The 27,888-nt window shown below is 37.9% G+C and overlaps 1 protein-coding gene across 1 annotated transcript in view; it reads right to left on the minus strand.

Moving 5' to 3' along the window:
• The window catches only part of crim1 (cysteine rich transmembrane BMP regulator 1 (chordin-like)), a 132,336-nt gene extending 105,183 nt beyond the window's left edge, over nt 1-27,153 (minus strand). Inside the window, exons 1-2 of the mRNA XM_079832987.1 lie at nt 26,233-27,153; nt 11,885-12,058 (exon numbers count right to left, since the gene is read on the minus strand). Coding sequence (XP_079689113.1) covers nt 11,885-12,058; nt 26,233-26,545 — 487 coding nt within the window. The 5' untranslated portion in view covers nt 26,546-27,153. The remainder of the gene's footprint in view (nt 1-11,884; nt 12,059-26,232) is intronic.
• Between the last annotated feature and the right edge of the window lie 735 nt (nt 27,154-27,888).

Genomic DNA, 27,888 nt, shown 5'->3' on the forward strand with positions numbered 1-27,888 from the left:
CTTTGCTTGTTTTTCTACTGAATGTGTATCTTGTGTAAAAACACCAATGCCGGTAAATTACTGCAAGAATAAACTGAGCTTTCAATTCCTGTCTCTTGCTTTGTCGGAATCAAATGTAGCCTGAAGTGAACCATGTCAAGTTCCTCTCTGCGTCTGAATCAGGGGCCCAAATTTCCTTTCAAACTTCTTGCTTCCTTCATTCTTCTAGAATGAGCTCACTGAGACGAAGATATACATAATGTTTCCTCCTTTTTTTTCTTCTCTGCAATGAAATTTTGTTGCAATGACACAACAACCTCTCTTTCTCAGCCAGACTGCCAGTCAAAACGACACATGACCCACTGGGCCTTTCCGCAATCGGAGAACAATAAGCCCTTGTTTATGCACATTTCATGTTTTCTCCCCTCGCAGTTACTTTGGTTATGAATTATGCGCTCTGAGGGAAAAAAAGGTTAATTTTCTCCTTGTAACCCACACACACACAAACACAGGCTCAGAGTTTTCTGTGTACACTGTAAACAGTCAGCACTGACCTCTCCAGAGCTAAAATGGGTTGGCGGAGGGCACTCTCTAACAACAAAGCTTTTTTTCGATCTAACAGTCACCTTTGCTGAAGACCACAAAAAGGCATCAGTTTTTGAACAGCTGAGAGCGGTAAGCACAAGTGAGCAATAAATATTTAAAATGTAAAAAAAGCACATTAAACAAATGTCCCGAACAAATGAGATCAGCGTCGTAATTCTGAGAGAGCGAGACCTGATATGGTACTTTGAGTCCCGCCGGCCTGTTCAGTAACTAGATTATAAAATATCATTTATTGGTATTATTCATCCTCAATTACTTCACAGCAAGAGTGGAAGCATAGTAAACACAGATTTAAACCCTGTCAGCTTACAATAGTTGGCAACAATTCAACAACTTTAACACATCTTATTAATTCTGACTGTTGTTAATATACAAAAAGCTAGCAAAAATGAAAAATACCATGAAAAATGTGCATATTACAATTTCTATGAAAAGACATCAAACAAGAAAGCACTCAAGTGTTCAATCATAACCCACTGGCAAACAAATAAAACACAACACAAAAACAAAAATGTGAACAAACAAATGAATAATTCCACTAATGTATTTACATTTAAGTGGATGTCTGTAAAATTAGGATTTTTTTTCCTTTAAATCCAGGTGTGCCAAATTCTAATGGAAATCCAAAATATGAATAAAATATCTATAAAGAACATCAAACAAAAAGCATGGATATGTTCAATTATAACCCATTGACAAATAAAACAATCAAAACCAAAAGTCTGGTGTATTTCAATGGATTTGATGATGCAAACATCGAGAGCACATGACTTAGATGAGATCGTTGTGACTTCCGACATTCACAATTTAGCAAAAAGGACGGGGATCTCAACTCACCTGTATTAGTACATGCAATGGCAGGCATTCTATTTAAACAAATTGTAATTCAAATTAATGAATCCTGTTGGAATAGTATTTATGCCAGGATTCGGCACTGTTCATAATGATCGGGAAGCTAAATATTCAAAATCATCAAAAGTTGGCAGCGATGATAAATTATTTACTATATTCTAGTAATCCTTATAAATATAACAGAAGCTGAGGAAAGACTGTAACTAATGTAGAAAATGTTTCAGTACTTCGACAATTTGAAAAAGTACAGCTTCTGTATTTTACCCAAATTGATCATTTGACGAACTGTCAGAATAATTGATAAAGCACTCAAAATGAATTGTTAGTTGAAGCCCTAAGTGTCTCATCTGTTATCCCCATTCAGATTCAAGACATTAAAATGTGTATCATTCCTCTTTCCTACCAATTTGACAATGCAACCTCTTCACCAAAGCAACAATCAGAGTGTCTGTAAAATGGCAGATACAGAAATCATTCTGTTATACTGACATGGTTGCTCTGTCCCACATATACGTTTTCCTCACACCATCTGTTCAAATGCTCAAAACACATAGAGCGAGCAAAAAACACTCAAGGACCATGCTGTGAGTGACTGCGAGAGAGAGAAAAAAAGTTCCTTAAAGGTTCGGTGTTATCTTTACCAATTTAAAGGACAAACGAGTGACACGCTTCGACGGGCCGCAGTGTGATTCATCTTTATCAGCGAACCACACCAAACCCTCAGACCAAGCATCTACTGCCAGACACCACAGGGACACCAGAATGTCAACAATTGACTTACAAACAAAACGCCTCACTTCCCTTTAAAATATCATCACATCTGCCATTTCAAGTTTATAGCCGTTGCATCCCACCTCAGCACTGAGTAATTGTTGGCCTAAGGCTGAAATCACGAGGAAATAAGCTTATCACAAACGCAGCAGTTTTAAAGCTCTTACAGGAAATGAAAGAAATGGACAAAAGTAAATGTATTATCTGTAAAGGAGGCAATGATTTTAGGCAAGTGTCAGTCTAAATGTCAGACTTTTAAAAGAGCAGTTCGAGGTGTTCATAATTTATCCTTTCCTGTCAAGGAAAGTTTAAAATGATTCCCCTTAGATGATGTGTGGCATTAAATTGATGAGATAGGCTACACAAGGCCATAAGTGCATACTTGCCCTATACTTAAAAAACTTTTCACATTATCAGCAATGTATAATAAAAGACAACAAAGTTAAATACAGTTGCAGGAGAAAAGTATGATTTACCTGGATTTCTGCGTAAATATCTGTGGCCCTGTTTACACCTGGTATTAAAGATGCATTTTGGTTGATCGGATCACAAGAGGACGGCTGGTGGAAATGGGGTCTAAAACGTTTTGAGCTTGTCCGCTTTAAACCACTTCCAGAGGTAGCCCGAAAACGCATTTGACCAAATTTTTTTAAACTTTGGCTGGAGACCCAAGTTTGGTTTGAAGATGAAAAACGTACCAAGCTCAATGTTCTCTCACCATTCCTGATTTCTAGCACGCACTCACAGCGTTCGGCGGCGTCTTGCGGCCTACTGCTCTCCATGTGTTTTTCGGTTTTCTCCGGTCGTGTTTATGTAAATTGCATGAGCTTATTTCGTCCATTAGATTGAAAGATCTGCAAAAAGCCCATACATTTACCCGCCCATAGATCCTCCCTTCAATGAAATCAGAACAGAAGTGGTTGAAAGTGGACAAAAGAGACTGATTTAATCGCTAGATGTAAACGGGAATGTGTCCTCCTCGTCTATTTGTATCAAAATGCATCTTAATACCAGATCTAAACAGGGCCTGTAAGTCTTATCTATGACTGTAGTTGAGGCCCATTTTCAAAAAAAGGTAATTTAAACTTTATTTCTTGTAAACTTTTGATTCCACCTAGGTCTCTTGTGGAACCCCTTAAACACAGTGAGGTCATATGTCCACATCAGAATATGGTAGTGATATGGGAGTGGGCTACATAAAGCATTGTACTGGGGGCCATTGTGGGACCCATGGAAACCTGCCATGTTTCGGCACAAGAATATCATAGAGACATGAGGATGGACTCTTTTTACTTGTGGCAGTGTATGTAGATCTAACATGACGCCAGAACAATTTCTTCAGAAAATGGATGTAGAAACCTTCATAAAAATGTATATACTGTAGTTTATTGTAATAATGGTAACACTTCAGTTGAAGGTCCACTTCTCACTATTAGCTAGTTGCTTATTAGCATGCATATTACTAGGACATTGACTGTTTGGGCACATATTAATGCCTTATTCTGTATGACCATATTCTACATCCTTATTCCTACTTTACTAACTATTAATAAGTAGTAATTAGGAGTTTATTGAGGCAAAAGTCGTAGTTAATAGTTAGTTAATAGTAAAAATTGGACCCTAATCTAAAGTGTGACCGTAATAGTTATTAAAATAATATAGTTTGTTAGCCTAACTGTGTAGACCATTTAAGGTGTGGTCAGATTATCAAAATATTGACCATGACCGACTTGAACCTGATGTGTAATCTGCATGGGGAAATCGTTTACAAGAAATTCCTGACCACTTGGTATTGAATTGACTTGGTTTTGTCCACAAAAATATATTGTAAGTGACCACACCTTTAGTTACCAAGCAATGTAGAAATGGGTGCATTAATAGAATAAGCATACATGAGGTTTGCATTTTTCTGCATTTACAATGACAGTGTTGATCATCCAAACAGAAATTAAAGTTAGAGATCTGTTTTACAAATGTGGCTTTTTCTACAGTTAGTTCTAAATTAAACAGCTTTAACTCCCAGTGTTCTCAACACATTATATTAAGTATTCATTTAAAATTAATTTGACAGGCTTTCATTCCGAACGAAGTGCCATTTTTGTTCAACTCTAGCTGTGCACACTTTCCCATGAAATCCATCATTGGGAAGTAGCAGCACTCTCAATCAGCTGAGATGAACCAGGCTGGTGGACCCGTGTCAACATCCGACCTGTCCTACATGTGTCAAGAGGCTTGAAATCTTCCACACCAGCAGAGCTGTCAATACAATGAACGTAGGGAGCAGAGTAATAACCGCTGGGGACTGACTGTGTAAATGATAATAGATTAATTATTGGAATAAGGCCACTGTGCTAATGGTCATTTCAGATAATGTAATTCGATTGTCATTGGTCCAACCACAAAGGGCACACTGGCCCTTTTTGTGTAGTGTTGGATCATAAAGGAATGTAGTTCACTGGGCTTCACCACAGCTCTGGCTGGGTCACAGCACTGCTGGGGGTGGCCTCCATGTTCCAACTACACAAAGATAACAATAACACACAGATAACACACAGATATTTCACTTTCTTAGCTCAGGAGGTCTCTGCAGCGTATTGAAATCTAAAGAATAAAAACAGAAAAAGTAAGAGTATACAGCTATAAAATTAATGTGGAAAGCATAATTCAAAACATTTGGTTTTGGGAGAATCTGATGATCTAGTTTGAGACAATGGGCCTTGTCACACACCCGGTGCAATGCAAGTTTTTTTTTGCTAGTTTCAGCCCGACACAGTTATCATTTTCATGTCCAATAGCAAACGCCCATGGTCTGAAAACGAGGTGTGTTCAGGTGCATTGTTGGCGCATTGTTATTTTTGAGCCAACTGAAAACGACTGCGACATTGACCAACAAAAACCTTGTCTAATGTCAATAGTGCAGTATTTTTGTGTTATTTAAAGGCCGCATTATAATATGGGCCTATTGGCGGATGCACAACGCACGCGCGTACACTCTGCTTTATTACACAAACAGTGTTTTATTACACACAAAAAATATTTTTAGTTTTTAATTAAATTCAAGGTCAATTATTTATATACATTTAGTTTTATTTTTTATTATATTTTTTAAATATCATGTGTTATTAATTCATAAATATAAAAATTGTGGGGAGTCACACCATATTTTACAAGCTGTCATAAAAAGGTATTTAATTTTTTCGTTTTTTATAAATTCTTCAATACTTTAAGACACTGGTGATGCTGCGGGGGGAACAAGATAAATTAAGCAAATGATAAGTCAGTATATGGTGACAGTGCTGCAAAATACCTCGCAATCAATTAATCAATTGTAAGTCGAAGTGTAAATCCTTCAAAGCTCCTCAAACTGCTCCCGGGGGACAAGATGTCACGGTCACCTAGGCCAGCTAACATGCCACTAAACTCCCAAACAAGATTTATTTACAAGGTAAATGAAAAAGATTTGATTTTAAAGGCGATAAGCTCTAAAGGAAGTCTAGTGACAGGTCTCTACCAGAAAACTGCACATGGCAAAGGTGATGGAATCAATGATATTAACACCTCTAATTTTCCGCCTCAGGGGAAGGAAGGGAAACTACTCATGTCGTGTAGTAGAGCTGACCCTGTAGATGTGACAGGGCCGCATCCAATTAACACCTGTTTGCGATGTGGTGGTGCTCTGGTTCTCACAACGTCTAGCGTGTCCAGACGCCTGGATAGATTGATGTGAGCGAGTTTCGAAAGCCGCATCGGCTCTAAATCTAGGCCCCTGTGAAGAGGAAGAACACATTCGTGCTGAACAGACAGTTGTCCTCAAATATTTACCACTGCCAAAGTCAGGGGAGGATAAAATAACACGTCGCAAGAATGCTGTGGATATTTTTGCACCCTTTGAAAAACCACAGAGATTAATTACCGTCTGCCATCCCAAATAATTAATTAACGCATACAGAAAAAAAACATGATATTTTATATATATACAGTATGTAAATTTTAAGTTTAAAGAATTAAGCTGTGTATTAATTAGCGTGCTGACAGCTTGCTGTGCTTTTAGACAGCTGGCATGAGCAAATCCCTCCCACAAAAGTTTGTTTCAATTAAAAATTTAATTCTACCCTCATACACATTCAGACAGACATGTTTCGGCACAGTCTGCACTTTTAAAATGTCGTGCCAAGATTAAAACAGTGTTTTTCAAACTAAAAAAAAGCATGAGAAACCCATGCTTTCGGTTTCATTCCGCTGTGTTCCGTCCGGCTGCTTTTGAAGATTGCGTCTGACAGAATTGATGGCAGGTGAACCTGAAACCAGCCAAATTATATATGTTGTTTTTATTTGAATGCACTTTTTATTTGGCCATATATCTTCAGTAGCAAAAATAGCATTAGAGTAAGTTTGATTTATCTTCTTGAAACTTTGATTCAAAACTGTACTTGCATCATTAAATATTCACAGAAGTCCTTGCACTGCATTATTTTATATAAAACAAGTAAATATTGTTTGTTTTGATTATTTCTTTGAATATCATTCTTCCTTATGAAAAGGCTTTAATCATTTTTTTACTTGACTTAAGTAAATACATCCATATTTTGACATATTTTGAATATTGTCCAAAACAGAAAAAAAAAAAAAAATGTTTTGCCATATTATCCAACCCTACTCATCCATAACTGAATTTTTTTTTTTTTTCAACTAGTAGCAGTTTCTTCATGGTGCGCACACCCTCACACATGGAGTTCTGCCCATGTTCCACATCAAACAGCTGAATGCCTTTGCGTTTGCCTCTACGGGACAACAGGGAAAGTCAAAGTACAGTACTTTCAGGCATTCCGTTCTTGGGTTCGGCCGACCCCCCACGCTCTCTTTGAAAACAGGACATTGTTAAAACAGAAACATGTTGCTTTTGGCATAAGAGGCTGCTCTCTCCCTGCATACAACGGGGCCTGCAATTAGCATGGCCGGCTCCCCAGAACAAATATTCTCCACTGTAATCCTGCCAGGGCAGCAGAGACACAGCTCGACTGCAAGAATGCTTGGCATTTCCTTTAATGTGCTTTGGCTGAGCTGGGTCAGAGAAATCCAACAGTAAAAGCAGAACAGAGTCCCACACAACAAAACTTCCTGTTCACACTCACTTTCTCTCTTGAACATGAATGCTTTTTCCATAAAAAGAAAACATAGCAGACTCCCATCTGCAAAAAGATAGGCCTATTTCCATCCCCTAATTCTTTTTACCTGCTACGGTTACAGGTTTTCTTTTATACACACACACACACACACACACACACACACACACACACACACACACACACACACACACACACACACACACACACACACACACACACACACACACACACACACACACACACACACACACACACACACACACACACACACACACACACACACACACACACACACACACACACACACACACACACACACACACACACACACACACACACACACAATCACAAAATAAGCTTTCTATTTCCATATCTGGCAACATTTCAAGTTATATCTTTTCAAGCGACAGTTTCTAAAAGTAGTGCATTCATCCACTTACCATATTACTGCAACCTCTAGGTCAGAGGTCTAAACTGGATTAGTGGAAGACTACCATTCACCTCCATGTTAATTTCAAACACAGGCTCTCTCTAAAAGAGCTCCAAAACAGTCCCTTACTGCTGTTTAGCCAATCAATTTCAGGTTGACGGTAAAATTGCCTTTCACTTTACAAGTGAACATTTGTTTTCAATTTCAATTTATTTAAAAATGTAAATTTACACAAACATATTAATAAGCAAAGTTTCCGTCAAGTTTCTTGAGCACCAAACCACTGAAGAATAATGGCTGCTGAAAAATGGCTTTGCCATTACAATAATAAATTACATTTTAAAACATTAAAATTGAAAAAAAGTTATTTTAAATTGTAATAATATTTAACAATATTACTGTTTTTTTTTTTTATCAAATTCTGCCGTGGTAAAATTTAAATTATTCGAAATTACAAATACACATGATTGGCATACTGTCTGCGATTTGATGTCTCTTCAAAGTCATTTCACAGCGTCCATCTTAACAAAGGCCATACAAGTTCAGCGGCCATCCTCAGTAGTTGAATGGGGAAAATCGCTATTTGTCATGCATTTCAATGACATTTTAAATCAGCAAACAAATCTGACAGTATCATACGATTTCATTTTTGGGCCATTGTACAGTAAATAAAAACATAGACGATACCTCTACCTACTGTCAGTTTAACAGATTTGACCAAAATTCTCCCTAAATATGTGCAAAAATATGCCAAGGGCCACAGATTCTGTGTGAGCCTACCCTGGTTGGCCAACAATTGAATTCCTCAATATGTCATAGTGTAAGTATCCAAGCAAATGGACTGGAGAAGCTAATTAAATCTGAAAAGCTTGTCAATGTCTCTGTGCAACAACCTGTCCCTATATATTTGGACAGTATCTGAAAAATCTGTCTTTTAAGGTCATTCTTCTAGTCTCACATAGAGAGATTATTCTGGCTAAGAACCACCCGCTTAGAAAAGAGCATCGGACTGACACGTAAAGGAACTATCATGACTCGTTTCCTTTTTACATGCCGTTTAAGAGGCATACTAGGGCTGATGCGAAGACTAACATCTTTCCATCAGGTCTGGTGACGAGAGAAAATCTACTTAGACATCAAAGGTCAACATTTTATTACGGTTTTATTGAGGATTGATTTCCCGAGTAGCAACGGTAGCAGAGACTATAGATGTCGTTAGGGAACCGTGAAGAGGGCACTGCGACGGCATTATCAATCTTCACTGTCCTTTCAGACAAACCCCACTCCTCGCAGTTTGGCTAAAGAAATCCAAGAGGTCATCGAACCTTTCAAAATGAGTCCCATTCTGATAATATCAATAGCACTTATCTATTCAACGTTCGCCCTTGTGCCTGCCAGCGTCCCGTAAATACAAAACACTCCCTTGTGAGGAAGGACATTTTACCATCGGGCTGAATAGGGTGAATAACCTCAAAGGACAAGCCCATATTTCTGGTGATTCTGATTTGGTTGCATAGTTGGTTAAATATACTTCTGTCTCTTTCCTTCACAAACAGCGCAAAGAGAGCAGCAGAAGTGGAAGTATGAGAGAATCTGATCATATTATAGTGACGGCGCCACTTCTGTGTGACAGAAGCAATTGTTTAATGTGAAATCAATAAAATCTCACAATGTCTGCTGACTCTACACACAAAAGATGGCCAGGTTGATCAATCACGACAGTAATGTTTTTCTTATGCAAATGATAACTGCTGAGCGCATACCATTACAACACTGCAAAACATGTGCTTTGGCCCACGCACCTCACGGCACTGAACGCAAACAGATGTATGAGGAGATTGGAAGAAAAACAACTTTACGCAACAGTCAGAAAATGCATTACGTTCTCAAGCAACAAAATGCGTATCATGTACGCCAGATAGGTGGGTAGTGTCTATAAACGGTTTATAAAAAACTTGTTGCTTTGGGCTAGCACGAGCAAAACAAACTGTATTAGTAGTGACAAATCTTCAGATTTTAAGTAAACTAAAATGTAATACCATAAAATAAACAGTTTTGTTTTTCATATTTTCTGAAAGAAATATGAGTGGTGCTTGCCTGTGCAAAACTTTGAGCACTTCTGAAACAGACTCATTGGGAAAAATGTGCCTCTGCCTACATACAAAGCCAATACAAACACACATGCTAGCGGCGGTAAATCGATGGTCCACTTTAGACATTCTACTAACTATAAGGATCTTTGCAACTACATGTCAACTAACTCTCATTAGAGTATTAGTAGACTGTCTGCTTAATATCTGCTAACTCTTTATTTTGATGGTCCCTAAAAGACAATCTGCTGACTATAACTATGCAACTACAGTACGTCAACCTATTCTAATACCCGAACCCTGACACCTAACCCTAACCGTCAACTAGTAGTTGTAGTTGTAGTTGTAGTTATAGTTAGTAGAATGTCTAAAGTGGACCATCGAAAAAAAGTGTAACCTAACCTTTGACACATTATGATTACAGGGCAGATTATTGATTAATAAAGACTTATTTTGCATGGTTCCTTGAAAAACTTGCCTGGTACAGGATTTCATGATGGTTTCCCAGAATGAACAGCTGAAAGGTGCCCAAAACCAATTTAAAACCAGCCAACATACCAGCTTAACCAAGCTAGGAGAACAGCTAAGACCAGCAAATCAGCTTAGTTTTTTTTTTGTTTGGTTGTTTTATGTTTTTGTACAGATATTGCTTAGTGTAATATTTAGTTTTGCCTGTTTTATTAGCCTGTCACCTCTAATAAAACACTGTTAAAGGACAAAGGCATCAAAATGATAGACTGACAGACACTGAAAAACAGCAACAACACGAGCTTCTTATCAAGAGGATTAAGTATCTATTAGACACAACATCTCTAGCAAATTGTCAACTCTACAAATAGACAAGCAAAACAACATCGCAGACTAGACACAACATCACAATAAACAAGTGACAACTGCAACAACTCTAAAGCACTAGTCAAAACAACATGACAAGTACCTATTAGTAAACTAAAACAGGGGGTAAACCTTCAAAAATAGCCACAGCCTGCTTCAGGGATGACGAAACGCACACCTGCCGTAATAAAACAACAAGGCCCTGCACCCGTTGCTAGGACCGTTGTGATAACAAGCATGTATTTTTATGTTTAATTGCCAGTGTGCCACCATCTCAGCCTGAATGCACAGGCACGCTCAGAGAATGCGAGCAAGTATCCATCAGGGAGTGCATTTTTCAACGCAACATTTGCATTCTGATAGCTCTAAAAGGAGCCTTATCAGCCTCAAGTAAATCAGCTTGTTTGTTTGTTTAATCACAGGCTTCTGAAAAAAGCAAAATGCCACTAAGAAAATGTGTGCTTCCCCACCCTTTACAAAAGAAAGGGAATTACAACAAACAACTATGTAAAAAAAAAAAAAAAGGCTCCAGGGATGCCAGACACATTGTTATGCAATGGCTTAGTGAAGGCAAAATATGTGTTGCTGTCTGAAAAAAAGTTTTGTGAAACAAGTATTTGTTTAGGGTTAAGTATTCTTATTTAGGGTGAAGTTTAAAATAGAACAAAAAATAGCTTTGCAAAGGACCTACTTTACTTTTTGTAGAAAATAAAACAAACAAAACAAAACAAAATAAAATAAAATTGTTCTTATGTTTTTATTAATGTGTTCATTTAAATTAGTTCAGATGTTAAATCATCCCTTCATTGACACTGAAAATTAGTGCTCAGATTTATTATTTTTGGATTTTCTCAAAACAGATAAGGAAGCCCGTTCAAAACAGCAAACCTAATTACAGATAATTAAAAAGAATGCATGGAAGAACAATGCATCAAATTCTCAGTATCTTTAATAACATGAATGTTTCATGAAATATACCCCACAACAATTGTACATAGACTTATTATAAAGCCCTTTTCGCAAAATCAAGCAATTGAGAGTTCAAACACATAAAGATGAAACTCATCCATGATGCATTAAATAGCATGATGACATTATGACTACTGCAGAAAGACATGCGCATGCAGGTACAAGTCTGTTTCACACTGGAAGTAGACAGAGAGAACAGATAATGAGAATGGAGAAATATGAGGTACCTTCAATCTTCTGCTGGGCCGTCTGACAGGCTTCCTGGCTATCGAACTCAAATGGGTTGTTGCATATTCGTACACTGTCACATTCACACTTCCCATCAATGATGTTACAGCCTGTAACCAGGTTTTCATTGCATGGCTCAAAGCCCAAGAGCTGGTCGTCATCCCAGTTTTCATCTGAACGAAAATGAAAGAGACACATATCAATGAGTATGCCACAGCAACAGAAATTCATAATAATATGTTACCAGATCAAACAGAGTATTTTAAAATTCAGAATCGGGCCCAATATAGTTTCGCAGTATCATCAAGATCGCGGGTTCCCCAAAGCTGAAGTAATGAGGCTACTGAATGCTAGAAAAGAGCACATGGCCAATTACATGTGCATTTGAGGTCTAAGGGGTATCGTAGAACTCAGGAATAGGAGAGAAACGTAGACTTGATAAAGGATTATGCAGTTTCTACGTTCCTAGCCTCTCTCGACTTATACAATAGATAAATGGTGGCAGAGAGTAGCGCATTTTCAAAATAAGAATGACCCTGGCCCTGAAGATGCTTCTATCTGCCAGCAACATTATTAAGTCTTATTTGCAGTGCAAACACACATTGCTGATACAAGCGCTGGTATTTCAGCAAACTGCATGCTCACCTTATCAGTGCGCACGCATGTTTGTGTGCTTAGTACGGATGGATACACACTCGAGATGGGCACATACCAGGGCTGGCTGATATATGGAATATTTATTTTCAATTAAATTATTTAACATTTTATTTAATAAAAACTTCAATATTATTATAAAAAAAAAAAAAATTATATATATATATTTTTTTTTTTCTTTCTTTTTTTTTAAAGCCCACCTCTCTATGGTATTCTATTTCCTAGAAAACACACACAAAAAAACAGCTTAAACCAGTCTAAGATGGTTTGGGCTGGTCTTATCTGGTTTTAAAACCTGCTGGGTTTCCAGACTGAACAGCTGAAAAGTGGCCAAAATCCCAATAAAACTACCCAATAAACCAGATTTACCAGCAAAATTATTTATTCGTTTATTTCAGTATTGCACAGTGTAGGCGTATGAGACATTTGTGCCTGTTTTAACAGCCTGACACCACTAATATCATATTAATGTAGAGAATTAAAATAACACACTGCCCGGTCAAAAAAAAAAATAAAAAGAAAGAAAAGGTGCTGTTTGGATTTAAATAGGCAAATGGTTAAGAGTCTATGATTGGATCATTATTGCAGTGATTATTATGTTTCTTGCATGTTATATGTTTGGCAACAGTTCTGCTGACCCTAACTGATGGAGTATGTAGCTTTTCATTTCTTAAACAACCATGTAGGAAGACACATGGCCATATTCCAGAATGACAATGTCAAGATTCATCAGGCTCAAATTGTGAATGGTTGGAAGAGAGCATAAAGAATCATTTTCACACAAGAATTGGCACCTCCAGACCTTAAATTCATTGAAAGTCTTTGGGATGTGCTGAAGTAGACTTTACCAGAGTGCTGGACTCCTGGATCGATCAAAATCGATGCACCTCTTGATGGAAATAAATGTTGTGATGTTATCAGTTAGGGCTAGAAGAACGGTTGCCAAACATATAACATGCTAGAAACATAATGATCACTGCAATAATTATTCAATCATTGACTCTTAAAGGGTTATTTCACCCAAAAATGAAAATTAGCCCATGATCTACTCACCCTCAAATCATCCTAGGTGTATATGACATTCTTCTTTCAGGCGCATAAAATCGGAGTTATATTTAAAAAGTCCTGGCTAATCCAAGCATTATAATGGCAGTGAATTGTTGGGTCATTTTTGAAGTCCATAAAAGTGCATCTATCCATCATCTAACTGCTTCACACGGCACTGGGGGGTTAATAAAGGCCCTCTGAAGCGAAGTGGCGCGTTTGTGTAAGAAAAATATCCATATTTAAAACTTTAGAGACTAAAATAACTAGCTTCCAAAATTGTATTCGTCTGAAAGAAGAATGTAATATATACCTATGATGACTTGAGGGTGTAAGTCATGGGCTAATTTTCATTTTTGGGTGAACTAACCTAACCCTTTAAGCAAACAGCCTGGGCAGTGTATATTATTACAAAATTATTTTAATATATGTCATTTGGCCATTCATTTTCCATGCCAGACCTTAGTAACATAAATGACAGTTGAGTTGAGTTGAGTTTTGATGAAACACTGATTTATTTGCATATACATCAACCAGCCCCAGTGCATACTAAGTACCAGCGCATGCATGTAGATGCGTCTGCATGCATGTAATTTGTATTTTTCGGTCTCAGAGGAATGCAACCAGCTTGCCAATAAATAACGGGCCTTGCGCTTCAATGAGCAATTCGGCTGTTGAGTCAGAAACATTTCTGCAGAAACCTGCCTCATACTGCAGAGAAACCTACAATTAGATTTAGCAGAAATTAGACTACTAAATGACTCTGTTTTGTATCCATAACTTCTCAACCCCTGGGTGGGTCACTTTAAATACTTGGAGGATAAACAAGTCATGGAAAAAACATTCCTTTCACCCGCCCTGTGTCTGTTCACTGTAGGGTCAGTCACAGCTGCACTTGCGGCCCAGTGTTTCGGTCATCTGGATATGATGGGTGTGTTTGCAGCTGTACGGCTGCAACACCCATACCGTGGGCAGCAAGAACACAAGGTCCCTATCCATAGGGGACTGTGAGTATGTGTGAGCTTGTGCTCTTCTAACAATCAAGGACTGGAAGCTGATGTTCCAAAGCCCCTGCGCTTGTTGTTTTCACCAAAGCCACAGGGGTGAAGTCCCCAAATAGCTGCTGTCAACAGCTGATTCTTCAGTAACTAAGCATGGCTCTCCAGACCAGCTTCGGGTCGTTTAGCTGGGCGTGGAGGGTTGAGTCCCCTGCCAAACAAGGGTTGTCAGTAGCCTGGCATAGGGTTCACATGATAAACACATCGCGGTGGTCCAAACCACACAGCGGGATTCAGCTTGGCATGTTCACAGACAGCATTGCCTTGAAGACCTCCTGGGAAGACCCTACTTACGAGTTCAGAAATCATAATTACGACGTGATGTGCATTCAAGTCATTTCAGTCAGATTAAAATAGATGAAATTTCACATTTCATTCTCTCTATTTCAATTCCTGACAAAGACAGGATGTGTTAAGTTCTAATGCAACAAATGAAGACAAAATATGCATAATATGTGTAACTGATGTGTTAACTTCTGTATATATTTTATCATTCTTGTGCTCCATGCACAATGAATGATAAAAAAATGGCAAACCAAGTCAGCCCATAATCCAGCTACGAGTCGTATTTACTGGCAAGCTTTAGCTTTATTCAATAAAAAAATGCATTCTAGAGATGTCAATCAATTAAAAATGTTAATCAAATTAATTAGATGATATGCTTATTAATAAGATACATTTACTAAGAAAAGCCCAGAAATGAACATAATTCAAAGACATTATTGTGTCTGACGAGCATATCATTAAACAGACATGACAAAAAACAGTTTGTTGTATTTACATACTGAATGTAAGCATATCACTGGTGTTTTCAGTTAAAAGCAGGTTCATTTTTTCCCACTCATGACAAAATGCTTTATATTAATAAATTAAATTAATGTGCTAAGTTGATAAGCCTAGTACAATGTAATTGGTATACATTCACAATTACAACTTCTATCATGACCAATTTGCCTGTATCATGATGAGTATTTAATTGATACGCCTCCAAACCCCAAAAAGACAATCAGGGCTCAATAAAATATAATTTCCCACTGGAAATTACAACATTGTGGAGGATTCCATATGCGTTCATTTTGAAAATACGATCATTTACGAATACACTTGACAGCAGGATTACTGAAGTGCTGTCACAAGTCTAAAATGGAACCATCTTAGTTTTTACATTCACAACACTCTAAAAAAAAAAGGTTCTATATGGCACCAAAAATGTTTTTTCGTCGTAATCATAGAGGAACCACTTTTGGTGCTATATAGCACCATATCTTAACATGTTCTGTATATGGTAGCGGTGCTATATAGCACCTTAGTTAGCGGTGCTACATAGCACCTTAGTCAAAGAACCGGTGAAGAACCTCTGAAGAACCGCTGAAGAACCACTGAAGCACCAAAATTGGTGCTATATAGCACTTAAAAAGGTTCCCCTATGATTATGAGCCAAGAACCATTTTTGGAGCCATATAGAACCTTTTTTTTAGAGTGTATAACCAGTAAAAAAGTAACAAAAGTTTTGTTCTGTATTGTGACGTACATCTGAGTGTTTTATCGAAAAAGAAAAAACATGGTGCGGGGACTGTTGATTGGATGGAGGCAGATCTGAATGTGAGATTTGGGTTTATTGTCCATTTTGATTGACAATTTTGAGCTTTTTTGTGTTGAAAAATTTGGAATGAGATCAATATTATTCTTATTATTATTATAAGAAAATATTATTCTTAAATGTTTTCACATTCTCTGTCACATATTAGGAGATGTGAGTTATCGCAAATACCAATTTAATAACAATCAAAAAAGTGCGACTGCTCTTTCTATTATATTCTCTCAGGAATTCCATTCGACTCAATATTTGTATTAAAGCCTTGTACTATGCGAAACACCATCCTCTCATGTTACCTTATAAAGATTGTATGGTAGATGAAGAGGCAACTAAAACAATCTCACAAAAGGCTTGAATAATCAAACTGAAGGAATAAATTGAACCCACATTCAACACAGCGGTTCTTCATAAACAAGCACAGTGAAAAAAAGTGTTGTTTTGTTGATATCAAGGCATGATATCAAAACGCTGCACGTCCTCTGCTAGCAGATACATGGCCTTCCTGCTGTATTCTGCAGTGGCACCTGGTTGTTATCAAGGCAGGAGTCTTTCCTGAAGCAAGAGATGCTTGCTAATTTGCAACCAAACCAATTAATTACTCTGTCTGGAAAAGACAGCATTTTCAACACCTAGTCATTAACCGCTACTCTGCAACAAATGAAAGACAGTGAAGATAGGAAGACAAATGCTCGTTATAAATCAGAAAGGCTATTAATACCCTAAATCTGGAAATAAATTCAACAATTACATCATAACTGAGCAAATACTTAATGCATATTCTTGCTGTTAGTGTGGACGAATCATCAGTGCAATTAATGTCAATGAAATGTATTATTGGTAACACTTTACTACAAGGTCTCATTAGATAATATATTAACTAACATGAACTAACAATGAGCAATACATTTATTACTCATTTATTAATGTATTTACTAATCGTTGTTAATGTTAGTTAATACAAATACAGCTGCTCATTGTTTGTTCATGTTAGTTCACAGAGCTTTAACTAACGTTAACAAATAAAACTTTGTTATGTATTATTAAATATTGAAATTAACATTAACTAAGATTAATAAATGCTATAGGAGTATTGTTCATTCTGAGTTCTTGTTAACTAAAGTAGTTAACTAATGTTAACTAATGAAACCTTTATTGTAAAGGGTTACCATATTATTATTTAAATAAGGGTTATTTAAATTATTATCAGAATTTTAAATTAATGTAGAATTAATAAAAGTAATATTTAGGTAACCCAGGCTATCTAATGGATAATGTTAACCGGCAATAACTAAATAGCCAACACAACCTCTCTTTTACATTTTGGCGAATTGGTGACTAATACGCATGAATTCAGTCTCATTTATACATTTATGTACAATCTGCTTACTGCTGGTTGGGTTTAAGCGTGCGGTTATGGGGTTAAAAAAACCCATAAGAATTCATAAAAAACCACCATCTTGTAAAATAGTTGTTTTTTTTACAAAATCAGGTTCCAATCATTTCCCGCCCTTTTTTTCCCCTTATTGAATATACCATTTCACTCTGAATTGTCACATCATTGAAGTAAATGGGCTGCAAAGCCAATTTAAAATTGACTTTAGGGGAAGAAGTCTTTTTTGCATCAGCGTCTATGGTCTGCATCGTCTGTTCATTGTTCAAATGCAGAGCCCCTTTTGACACCAACTTTCAAGCTTCTGAATTATAACCACGAAAAGTCCCGCCGGCCCCTACGCAGAACCCCCTAAGGACACTTAGTACTCTGAGGAGCAAAAGAGAGACTTCAGGGAAGTGCGTGACAGGGAGGCTGCTGAGAGGGGGTACACATTTCCGCTTGTCTACACTGACTACACCAGACAACCGGTTCCCTCTCAACAAATTTCAGCCTGCCTGTGCTGTCCCTTTTTGTGAAAAAGAAGAAAAACATAGACACGGACATGCACTTTGGCTGGCAGCAATACTCTGCTTTAAAGAAATAGTTTGCTCAATAATTCTGTCACCATCTACTCACCCTCACCATGTTACTCCAAACCTGTATTACTGATCTCGTCTTTTTTTTCTATGCAATTACAAAGAATGGAGTTTCAAAAGAGTCACATGATCCAGGTCTCGACTGACTCATTGTTCCATCAATTAATAGCTCACTTGAGGGGAAGAACGTCAATAAATAATGACTTCAATTTCTTCAAATAACATCAGTTTTTCAGAAGACTTGGAATATAGCACACATCTCCTATACATTACCGTGCTTTTGCATTCTTTTTTTATCTTGAAAGCTCCAATAATTTTTTACAGAGTGTCTATTTTCACCAAGTGCAAATAGCCCGCCTTGTTGGGAGATGCTGTTTACACTAACTCTGCCCACCATTGTCTGATTAATCCAGACACAATTACAAAAGAAACCTGGCTAATAACAGGATAAGTGGCGCAAGAGAGTAAGGCGAGTAATGTTAGCTTTTGACGAGACCGACCCGAGTTTAAACCCACATTCGTCTCCCTTTTCCCCTTGCATATCATCTTGGAGAACAAAAATTAAGAAAATGTTAAAAAAGTTGAAATAAAGTGACAAACGGGTATTTAATAACAGGAATAAAGTGTTTATCAGGTAGGGTTAAGGGTAGGTGTAGGGGTGGGCTTTAGGGACTAGGACAAGTAATGTCCCAATAAGGCATCATCCATTTACGATTTTAATAAATATAATCATTTTCACTGAACATGTTGCAATTATTGCATACTGTTTTATAATGTACTACAATACACTGTGGAGCAAATTAGGGCTGCACGATTCATCGAAATTAAACCGAAATCACGATTTGGCTTTGCGAGTTTAAGTCACTTATGATGTGCATTGGAAAAGCAAAACACGCCAAACATTACATGTTTTTACTCCAAATTCACTTCACAACATCAGTCAAGTGTTTGAAATAACTTCCATTTGGGATCTGAAGTGGATTCTTATCACAGAATGAGGCAAACAGTATATTATTTTGTAGTATTATATACTTTAATTAATGCTATGTAGATTAGCATTGCATTATAAATATACTGTATTCTTATGTAAATACCCGAGATGGCTTGAAGAAGACAGATAAACCATATATTGTCGCAATCGTGTGTTTGTTATCTTCATGTTTAATAAGTCAAAGCGTATCTTCTTTTTATTCAGCTACAGCGATAGCTGGATGCCTTTGTCCATAGGGATTTCCTGGAAGTTTTATTACTTCTGTGAGGCATATTTGGACTTTCAGTAAATTAAAAAGAAAAAATTACTTCAGGGAAGTGTGTGACAGGGAGACAGATTCTGAATGCACCTGCTAGTTAGGAAAAATTAAACTAGACATCAAAATGGAACTGCTCTTATATCGCTGTAACTTGGAGAACCTTCTTAGTTTACTTCTATCACAAGCTGCATTATGTTTCCCAATCACCGCATAACCTTTATTTAGATGGGTCACTTAGCGTTTTTGGCAAAGGAATGCCTTAGACAAAAAGAACTGACAGTGATTAAGGCCAATGTGGAGCTGCTTTGTTAGCAGACAGAGTCCAGGGTTTGTGTGGATGACGTTAATAAGGGCAGGCGTGCTTCATTCTCCAGGTGTTCTCTGCAAACAGATTGTGTATAATCACGTTCCATTCTTCCCGGTCTGAATCCATTTAAATAATAAAGACCACTGCTTTTCTCCTAGTCAGGAAGATTATGATTTGAGCCTGGTGCTGTATGAACAGTAATGTGGTGCAGTCAGTTGTGTATATGAACTGTCAAGCTCAGGGCTCCAATTCCAGATGGGTGGACAAGGTGAAGCTTCAGTAAATATACTGCCGCATAAATGGTCAGTGCGAGTATGTCAAAAATTTCAACCATGCATGTTGTTAAGGAGAAGCATGTCAGCTACACAAAAAACTACAGCACAACATGAGAGCAGCAAGTACGATGTTTGTATATAAAAAAAATGAGTGAATATGTGTATATGTTGTTTTAACACATTGAGGCACTAATTTACATTTAGTTATGCAGAAATTTGACTAACAAAATTCAACACGCATTACATAGCGTGTGAAAGACAAAAAAAAAAATGTGTTAAAAATAAATGATTTTGCTCTTATGGTTTAAAATAATTTACTGTGCATTTCAAAGTCTGTTGTAATTTTTGCACAACTGCGCACAGCAACTCACAAAGTCATTCTTAAGACCCATTAACACCAAGGACGGTCCACACCACAACTATAACAATAACGGCACAGAGAAATTATATCGTTGGAATCATTTTCAGAAAGATTTTTTTCCAATCAAAATCTATCTTGATCAAAATCTCAAGCATTTAAAACAGCAGATGACAAAACGCATTGATGTGGATGCTAATATACTTTACTAATTAAAGGCCCCGATATATTTCTAGCAAAATAGAAGAACAAACTGATGTGATGTCATTTCCAACACAATCAGGCCAAAACGAACTTTGTTTGGAGTTCGTTTTGGGAGTTCGAAACAACCATTGTTTGTACAACATTGTTTGAAGTTGTACAACCATTGGTCCGTGGCAATTACTTAAAATAGGTGGGTGTGTGCGGAGGCTTCGCCTTCTTTCACATGGAAATCTTTTCAGCATTATTTCACCTGTTCAGTCTGTCGAGGTCAGACATCCGTGAGTAAAAACATGAACACACGGGAGAGCTGCTTTATAGTAAAAAATGAAGTTGTACTTCTGATGAAACGAGACACTGACACTGTTTTTTTTTTCATGTTTAATATGGTAAAGCTGCTTGATTTTAAGGAATCTATTGTATAAAGTGCTATACGTGACTTTACTAGAGTGCCGAATTGCAGAGCTCGTTCAAACATATCCACGTGGCTATGATCAGATGCTTTTCTTATGCTTTATGAAAAAAAATGCTTGCTGTTTTCTCAATTTTGTTGTGCATTTATTTTGTTATTAAGAGGAAAGCGTGCCGCACATATTTACATATTCATATCAACTTTGCTCTCATCAGTGTGGGCGGCATCAGATGTTCGCTAACAGTATATCGCTGCTCACGTATTTCAAACTTAAATTTACCCCTAAGCGAAGAATGAAAAATAACTTTGTTGTGAGTATATCGGGCCTTTCTTCTGCTGAACACAAAATACAGCATTTTTAAGAACAACTGGTGAAAGGTGGGACAACATGTCACTCAAATGAGATCACAGCAAAAGCAAACCACATCGATCCAATCAATTCCCAATGGACAAAATCAAGTCTCACCCTACATTTTTCTCTTGTTTGAAAAGTTGGTTCATTTGGATTTACATCACAAAGGGGAAAAAAGACTATCGCGACTTCCGTTTCATGTCGACTTAAGGAATATTATTTCCATTTTTAGTGCTAGAGGATGACATATAATCGTGATCATATATCCAATATCAGCGTGTATACCAATAAATAAATAAAAATAAAAACGTATCATCTAATCATCATTCTCAGAAGACTGAAGTTCAATTGATATGTTCATTTCTGGCTCCGTACTAGGTCTTCCACTGCCTGACTTCATAAAAATAGACTAATCTTTGATTTACAAGGCACATTTTTCTGACACTGATAAAATCTTCTATAATCATCAGGTGACATGAATGTCAACAAATAAAGCCGTTCTAAAAGAAAGACGAGAAGCAAAAATAATCAAAGTGCTTCATAGATTTGAAACATTTGCAGGTGTATTTTCGAATGTCTCTTGAAAAATGGTATGATATTGAGTGTAACCATTCACTTGCAGATGTAAAATACTAGGACTGCACCTGAACCCTTCAAAATTGATGTGAAAATGCAGTGACCAGTATGAGCTGTGTGTAAAGGTCTTTTCTTTTTGAGATAAAGCCTAAAGTAACTCTAAAGTCACAGGGCTGCCAAGTACAGCCGGCTCCACACAGGGACCCCTGACTGCTTTCTCTGAATAGAGAAGCGGCACATCATACATCACTTCCCAGGGAAAGCTCACCTGGAGGGTCCTGACACTAAACCCCCTGGGTGTTCCATGTGATGTGCTTGGTAAGCCCATCTCCAGAGAAGCCCGCGGGGCATTTCAGGACCATCATCTCGAATATATGTGTTCACAAACAGCCTGTCAAAGTAATCTCATGCTTTGGAATGCACAGGAATTTATGGACTTCGACGTGAACCTTACGGTCAATTCGAACAGAAAATTGCTTCTGTTGTTTTCTCCTCCACCCCGTGCATTGTGATGCTCCATTTAAAGGAACAGTTTGCCTAAAAATGAAAAATTATGTCATTGTTTACCTTTATGTCATACCAAACCGGAATATAGTTATTTTTCCATTAGACAAAAGTTTGAACGAGTGTGTTCAGCTTCAGAAAAAAAGTAATATGAGCTATTTTGCTTTTGTGTCCTTTTTGAGGCTTGACAGCACTTGTTTTTTTATTTGATTTGATTTAAAACACAACCAGGAGTTTATTTTCATGTTCCACTGGAGACTGTGTCTTGAATGACAATAGAGTGAATAAATAATTTGCATTTTTTGGGTAAACCTTTCCTTGAAAGTCCAGTACAAATCTGTGATATCCCATAACACACATGACTTTGAGATATTAGTTATTCATGACGACTCATGGCAGGCACGGTCTATGGCAGTTGTATTTTCTAATTCACTGTTAAGACCCTCTGAGGTCTCATTTTCTTAGGAGGTGAGGGTGGAGGTTAGCAGAACGTGGCCTATAGTGGCATTCGCTGCGCTCTCTCATCTGACTCATTTATCTGACAGCCGTAGCTGTGGCACTCAGTGCCGCAGTGTTTTCTTGGCTAAATAACAGCAGATGTCACCTCGGCAGTTACATGTCAAATGGTCGAGACGCCTTCAATTTTCATTGCCAGCCATGCTGAAACCTGACCCGTGACATTGCAATGCATGTCCTCTGACCAAGTCAGTATTCCAACTTGGACTACAGGCCTAACAAGCGACAGGACTCTACAGAGGAAAAAGTATACCAATACAGATTGTGAGAACTCTGTCTAATAATCAGTCTTGATAATTGCAGTGCCAGTGATTTTCTTCTTATGAAAACACATTCTGCTAATTGCTTCATTAGCGTACATGGTCTGCAAGATTCAGTAAAGATTCATGGCTTTGATTCTTTCTTCAACAGCAAAAACATGAAATAAAAGGATACTCTACCCAAACATAAAAATTCTCTCATCAATGAATCACCCTCATGCTGTCCCAGATGCATATGACTTTCGTTCTTCTGTGGCACACAAACAGAGATTTTTATAATCAATCTCTGTGAGTCCTCGTAATGCAAGTAGATGGGAACCCTTACAGTTTATGCTTGAATAACTATGCAAAACAAACACAATAGTAACCCCAGTTGATGTAACCCCAATGTCTTTTGAAGAAAAACAACACAAACATTTTGTGAAACTTGCTCGGGAAGGATGGTCACTTCTCGTGCAAGTTTATCAACGTCACGCTTCACAAAATGCTCGCGCTACATCAGGCATGAAATCATGAACCCGTATTATGAGGCTTATGAGGTTTAAAATGTTAGTATTTTTCTCACACACACCTATCGTTTTGCTTCAGAAGACATTGATTCATCAACTTTGAGGGATTATATGGACTCAGAGAGATTAATTATTTTTCTAAAAATCTCAGTTTGTGTTCATCTGAAGTGAAAAAAGTCATATAGCCTACATATCGCATGAGAGTGCGCAAATGATTATTAGGTCTCCATGATTCAAATTTTCATTTTTGGGAGGGGTATAGACTTGGTCGGTGTCGTGTCATAGCTTGGGGTGTGGCGTGGGGGCGGAGTCGGCGTGGGGGAAAACAGTCCATTCCCCCACACTGGAAAGGCATGGCGTTAACCCAGTATAGCCTATTTAGAATCACTTCTGCCGCTTGACAGAGCAAGACACATAGAAAAACTGAGCCGAATTGGGTCAGATTGTCCGTACAGTATCTGTGACTGGAAAAACTAACCCAACGCAATGGCCAGAGGTGTCATTTTCTTGTCAAAATGCATGCTGCTCCCACAAATATTACTTGCCTACTTCATAAATCACCCATGCAGTCTTTTAGTCTTTTCCAACACAGGTTTAGACAAAGTTTAGATAACCATCGGTTTTCAATGTATTGTACATTAATAACCTCACACACTATGTGAAAGCTTGCGTGAAAACTGCTTTAATGATAAGTTGACTGCTTTTTGACGCAGTTCGAGTCCTATATTGACTATATTGGCGTTTTTGTTATTTTGTTATTGGATATGATGTTTTTGTGGGCGTTCCCAATAATGCCGACCAAGTCTATCCCTTTAAGTCTTTAAAAAAATGGTGGTAGGCCGATAAATCGTCAGATATTTGACATTGACAGCATTGTGAATGAATTTCTGTTTTCAAAAATGTTGCATTTTTAGGAACTTTAGTACATTTAATAAGTGTGCATTTTATTTAATAAATTATGTAAACAGTGGTTACGTTCTCATTTAAATTTTTATGAGGTCAATTAAATTAATTGGACAAATACAGTTTAAAATGGGATGTTCATCTGTAAAATATCAGTCAACAACATAGCATATATCTTAAAAACGAACCATTTGATTTTTTTTTTTTTTTTTTTTTTTTTTGAGTTAACGCGTTTTCCATTTCATTTATCTTGTAGAACCTAACAGCACGTGCAAGTTTCTGTGACTGTTCAAAGCTCATTATTAAGTAATCATATGCACTGACGCTAAACAACACGCTTCCAGTGCCGAATATCTTAACACTTGAGTGGGGCTCATAACACAGGATTTAAAAACACTTCGAAACTACAGCCTATGAAATATAGCCTACTAAACCAGGATTAAAAAGAATGAAAATCTCTAGAGAAGACCCTGAGCTAGTACATGCTTGAAGGCACAATTAACTGAATGAGGTGAGAAAAATGCATCTCGAGAAGCAACCTCATGACTGAAAGTATAAGCGCACGTCCCTCGACGGTCCGATGTCAAATATACTGGCTGAGGCGCAAGTTAAGTTGCATAGCAGACATTCCTATGAAAAACCAACAAGCCTCGGCGGAAAGAGCGAGGCTGGCACCATGTCCAAAAACAGCACGGAATCCGTTAGCCATACCCCAAAGAAACGGAAAACCGACATGCTGCAAACACATTAACCAGCTAGCCTCTTTCACTCTACTGCAAACGACAGAACTATGAAGGCAGGGGGAAATGTGTTATTGTGTAGGCTAGCTACTAGACAGGACCGACGCTAACATTCTGATTCATGCTGTTAACTATCCTCTCTCCATAATGGCTTTACAATCACATCACGATATCTAATGAGCCCTGATAATGGTTCATTTCTATTCTAATTAGCTGTAATAATGAATAATGTTCAGGAGTTTGCTTTTCTTTTTTCTCTCGAAACTAATAGACTACACTTCGTTTCCTTTCCATATACAGATACTGTGGCAAGCCTTCTTAACATCCATTCTTTAAATCTGTTACTTGTAGTTTAATCTTGCTAGTAAGAATTGTAGAGGGATATTTGTTAGCATGTATAGGCTACTTGTAACTAATGGGATAGATAGATAGATAGCCTACTAGCCTACTACTACTACTACTACTACTAGCCTACTACTAACAAACAAACATTAGTCCCACTGGGAATAGAAGTGAATATTATCTGAACCACCGATCCTCAGAATTTAGAGATAAATCCTTGCAATTTTAGCAGTAACAATGGAACCGTTACTATTGGGATGTAACCAACTATTAGTATGAAATAATAACGAGGTCTACAAATTAACAGTGGCATACAATGATAGGCCTATTAGTTAGTTTCATTAGAGTGTTAAAAGAGCTTGCCAGAAAACATCCGCTTTGGTTTAGTTTCACCAATAAATACAGACGGAGGCAGAAGTGATGTGATTTATTTAATTCCGTTCACCATCATAATAGGCTCGATTAAAGCAATTAACATAGATGGCAACTTTTCAGAGAGTGAATGAAATGTGTATACAGACCTTCACAAACTCCAACCTCGTATTGCGTAATGGAGCCGCGTTTTAACGGGGGTCTGATCACGCACCGGAGTCCGCGGTCGCAGGTCCCGTACAGACCGTAAACGCCGCCGCAGCTCTCGTTCTTCTGCTTGGCACAAACCGAGCAGCAGTCGCAGATCCCCAACACCACCGAACCCGTGCAGTGCTTTGGCTCCTCGCATTTGGATTTATCACAGGGCAAACAAATGAGCGCCCGACTGTTTTTCGTGATCAGCACCACAAGTTGGAGAATCAGCATGCATTTCATAAGAAGATACATCCTGGAGGAGGCCATGAAGGAAAAGTGAAAAAATATATATATATCCAACCAACCCAACCCCTGTCCCCCAAACTACACGATGAGGAACAGATCCTCCAGCCAAACCAACAAATAACAGAAGAAAACGGCGACTCTGGACGAGCGCGAGAAATGTTCCGTTCAGAAAGACGCGTTTTCTTGTCGAACAGAAAAATACGGCGTTCCTGACGTTAAACTTTTGTTGACGAAAGCCACCAAAAAGGCATCCCCCTTCAGATGAACGACACCAGAAGAACTATCCCACGCTGTACAACCAGTGCATGGCTTATGCGTCACGATTTCTGCACTGTTCCGTCCAGTTTGTGTTTGCGGAGGAAACTTTCCTCACGCGCCTCTTCCTTGGAGTCTTTCGTACAGACTACACGCCTGTCCTGCGCCTATAAAGCCAAAGCGCGATGCTTATCAGTAGTTCCCTGTCGAAGGAAACGCGGTCCTGTAGTTTTATTTTTGTTGCCAGCAGAGATTCATTCAGCTGTGTGAATAAATGTTTCCAGCTATCGCGTCCGTCTCATGTCTACCGCTTGCGCTCGCTGCTGAGCATTCAGCTCAGTCCCTCACCGTGACCTCATAACGGAACCACTCCCATCTCGCATTACTTTGCTCCATTGGAGAGTTCTTTCGTTCCAGATATGAGACACAGGAAATGCTGGTAACACGACACGCTCAAGCTCAGGAGTCTGTGATATAGTTCCCGCTGGTGAAGGTGCATGTGTGGAATGTGGGGCCCGCATTACTTTGAAAGAATCTCGAGTTTGTGTGGCTGCACACCTTTAGTACGATTTTGTAGAAGGAATTGTTATGTCTTGTTTTGGCTATATATCGTTTCCTAACATCCAAACAATGTTTTCTTTATATAGTAGCCAGAGTATTTAGTCTCGACACACGATATCAGAGAGACAGCATGTTAACATAGCCTAAACGTAGGCTATAGGTTTTGTCAGACAATGTATTTTTTTAATGTTTAGGTTTCAAAAATCTTTATGGTCTTATTGTGAGTGAGTCTTGGACAAACCCATTGCAACAATTTCTCTTACATTGTACATTGTGACCCGAGGGAACTCGCTGATCATTGACTTTGAATAATGGACAGCTGAATGTAGAAAACAGCACGTTTATACCGGAAACAAGCATTTATGTTTGTCGTTTTCATACATTTATAGTACGTAAACATATAAAGTCAATGTGAAAACAAAACAGCCATATGCTCCTGGTCACATTGTGAATGATTCATTAGTGCACATTATTCCTATAAAAAGAAAACAATCTTTGCTTTCATAATCTTTTCAGCAAAATATAACAACTTGCTCTTCCTCGGAAAC

This window comes from Gobio gobio (assembly GCF_949357685.1).
Source record: "Gobio gobio genome assembly, chromosome: 13".
Classification (NCBI taxonomy): Eukaryota; Metazoa; Chordata; class Actinopteri; order Cypriniformes; family Gobionidae; genus Gobio; species Gobio gobio.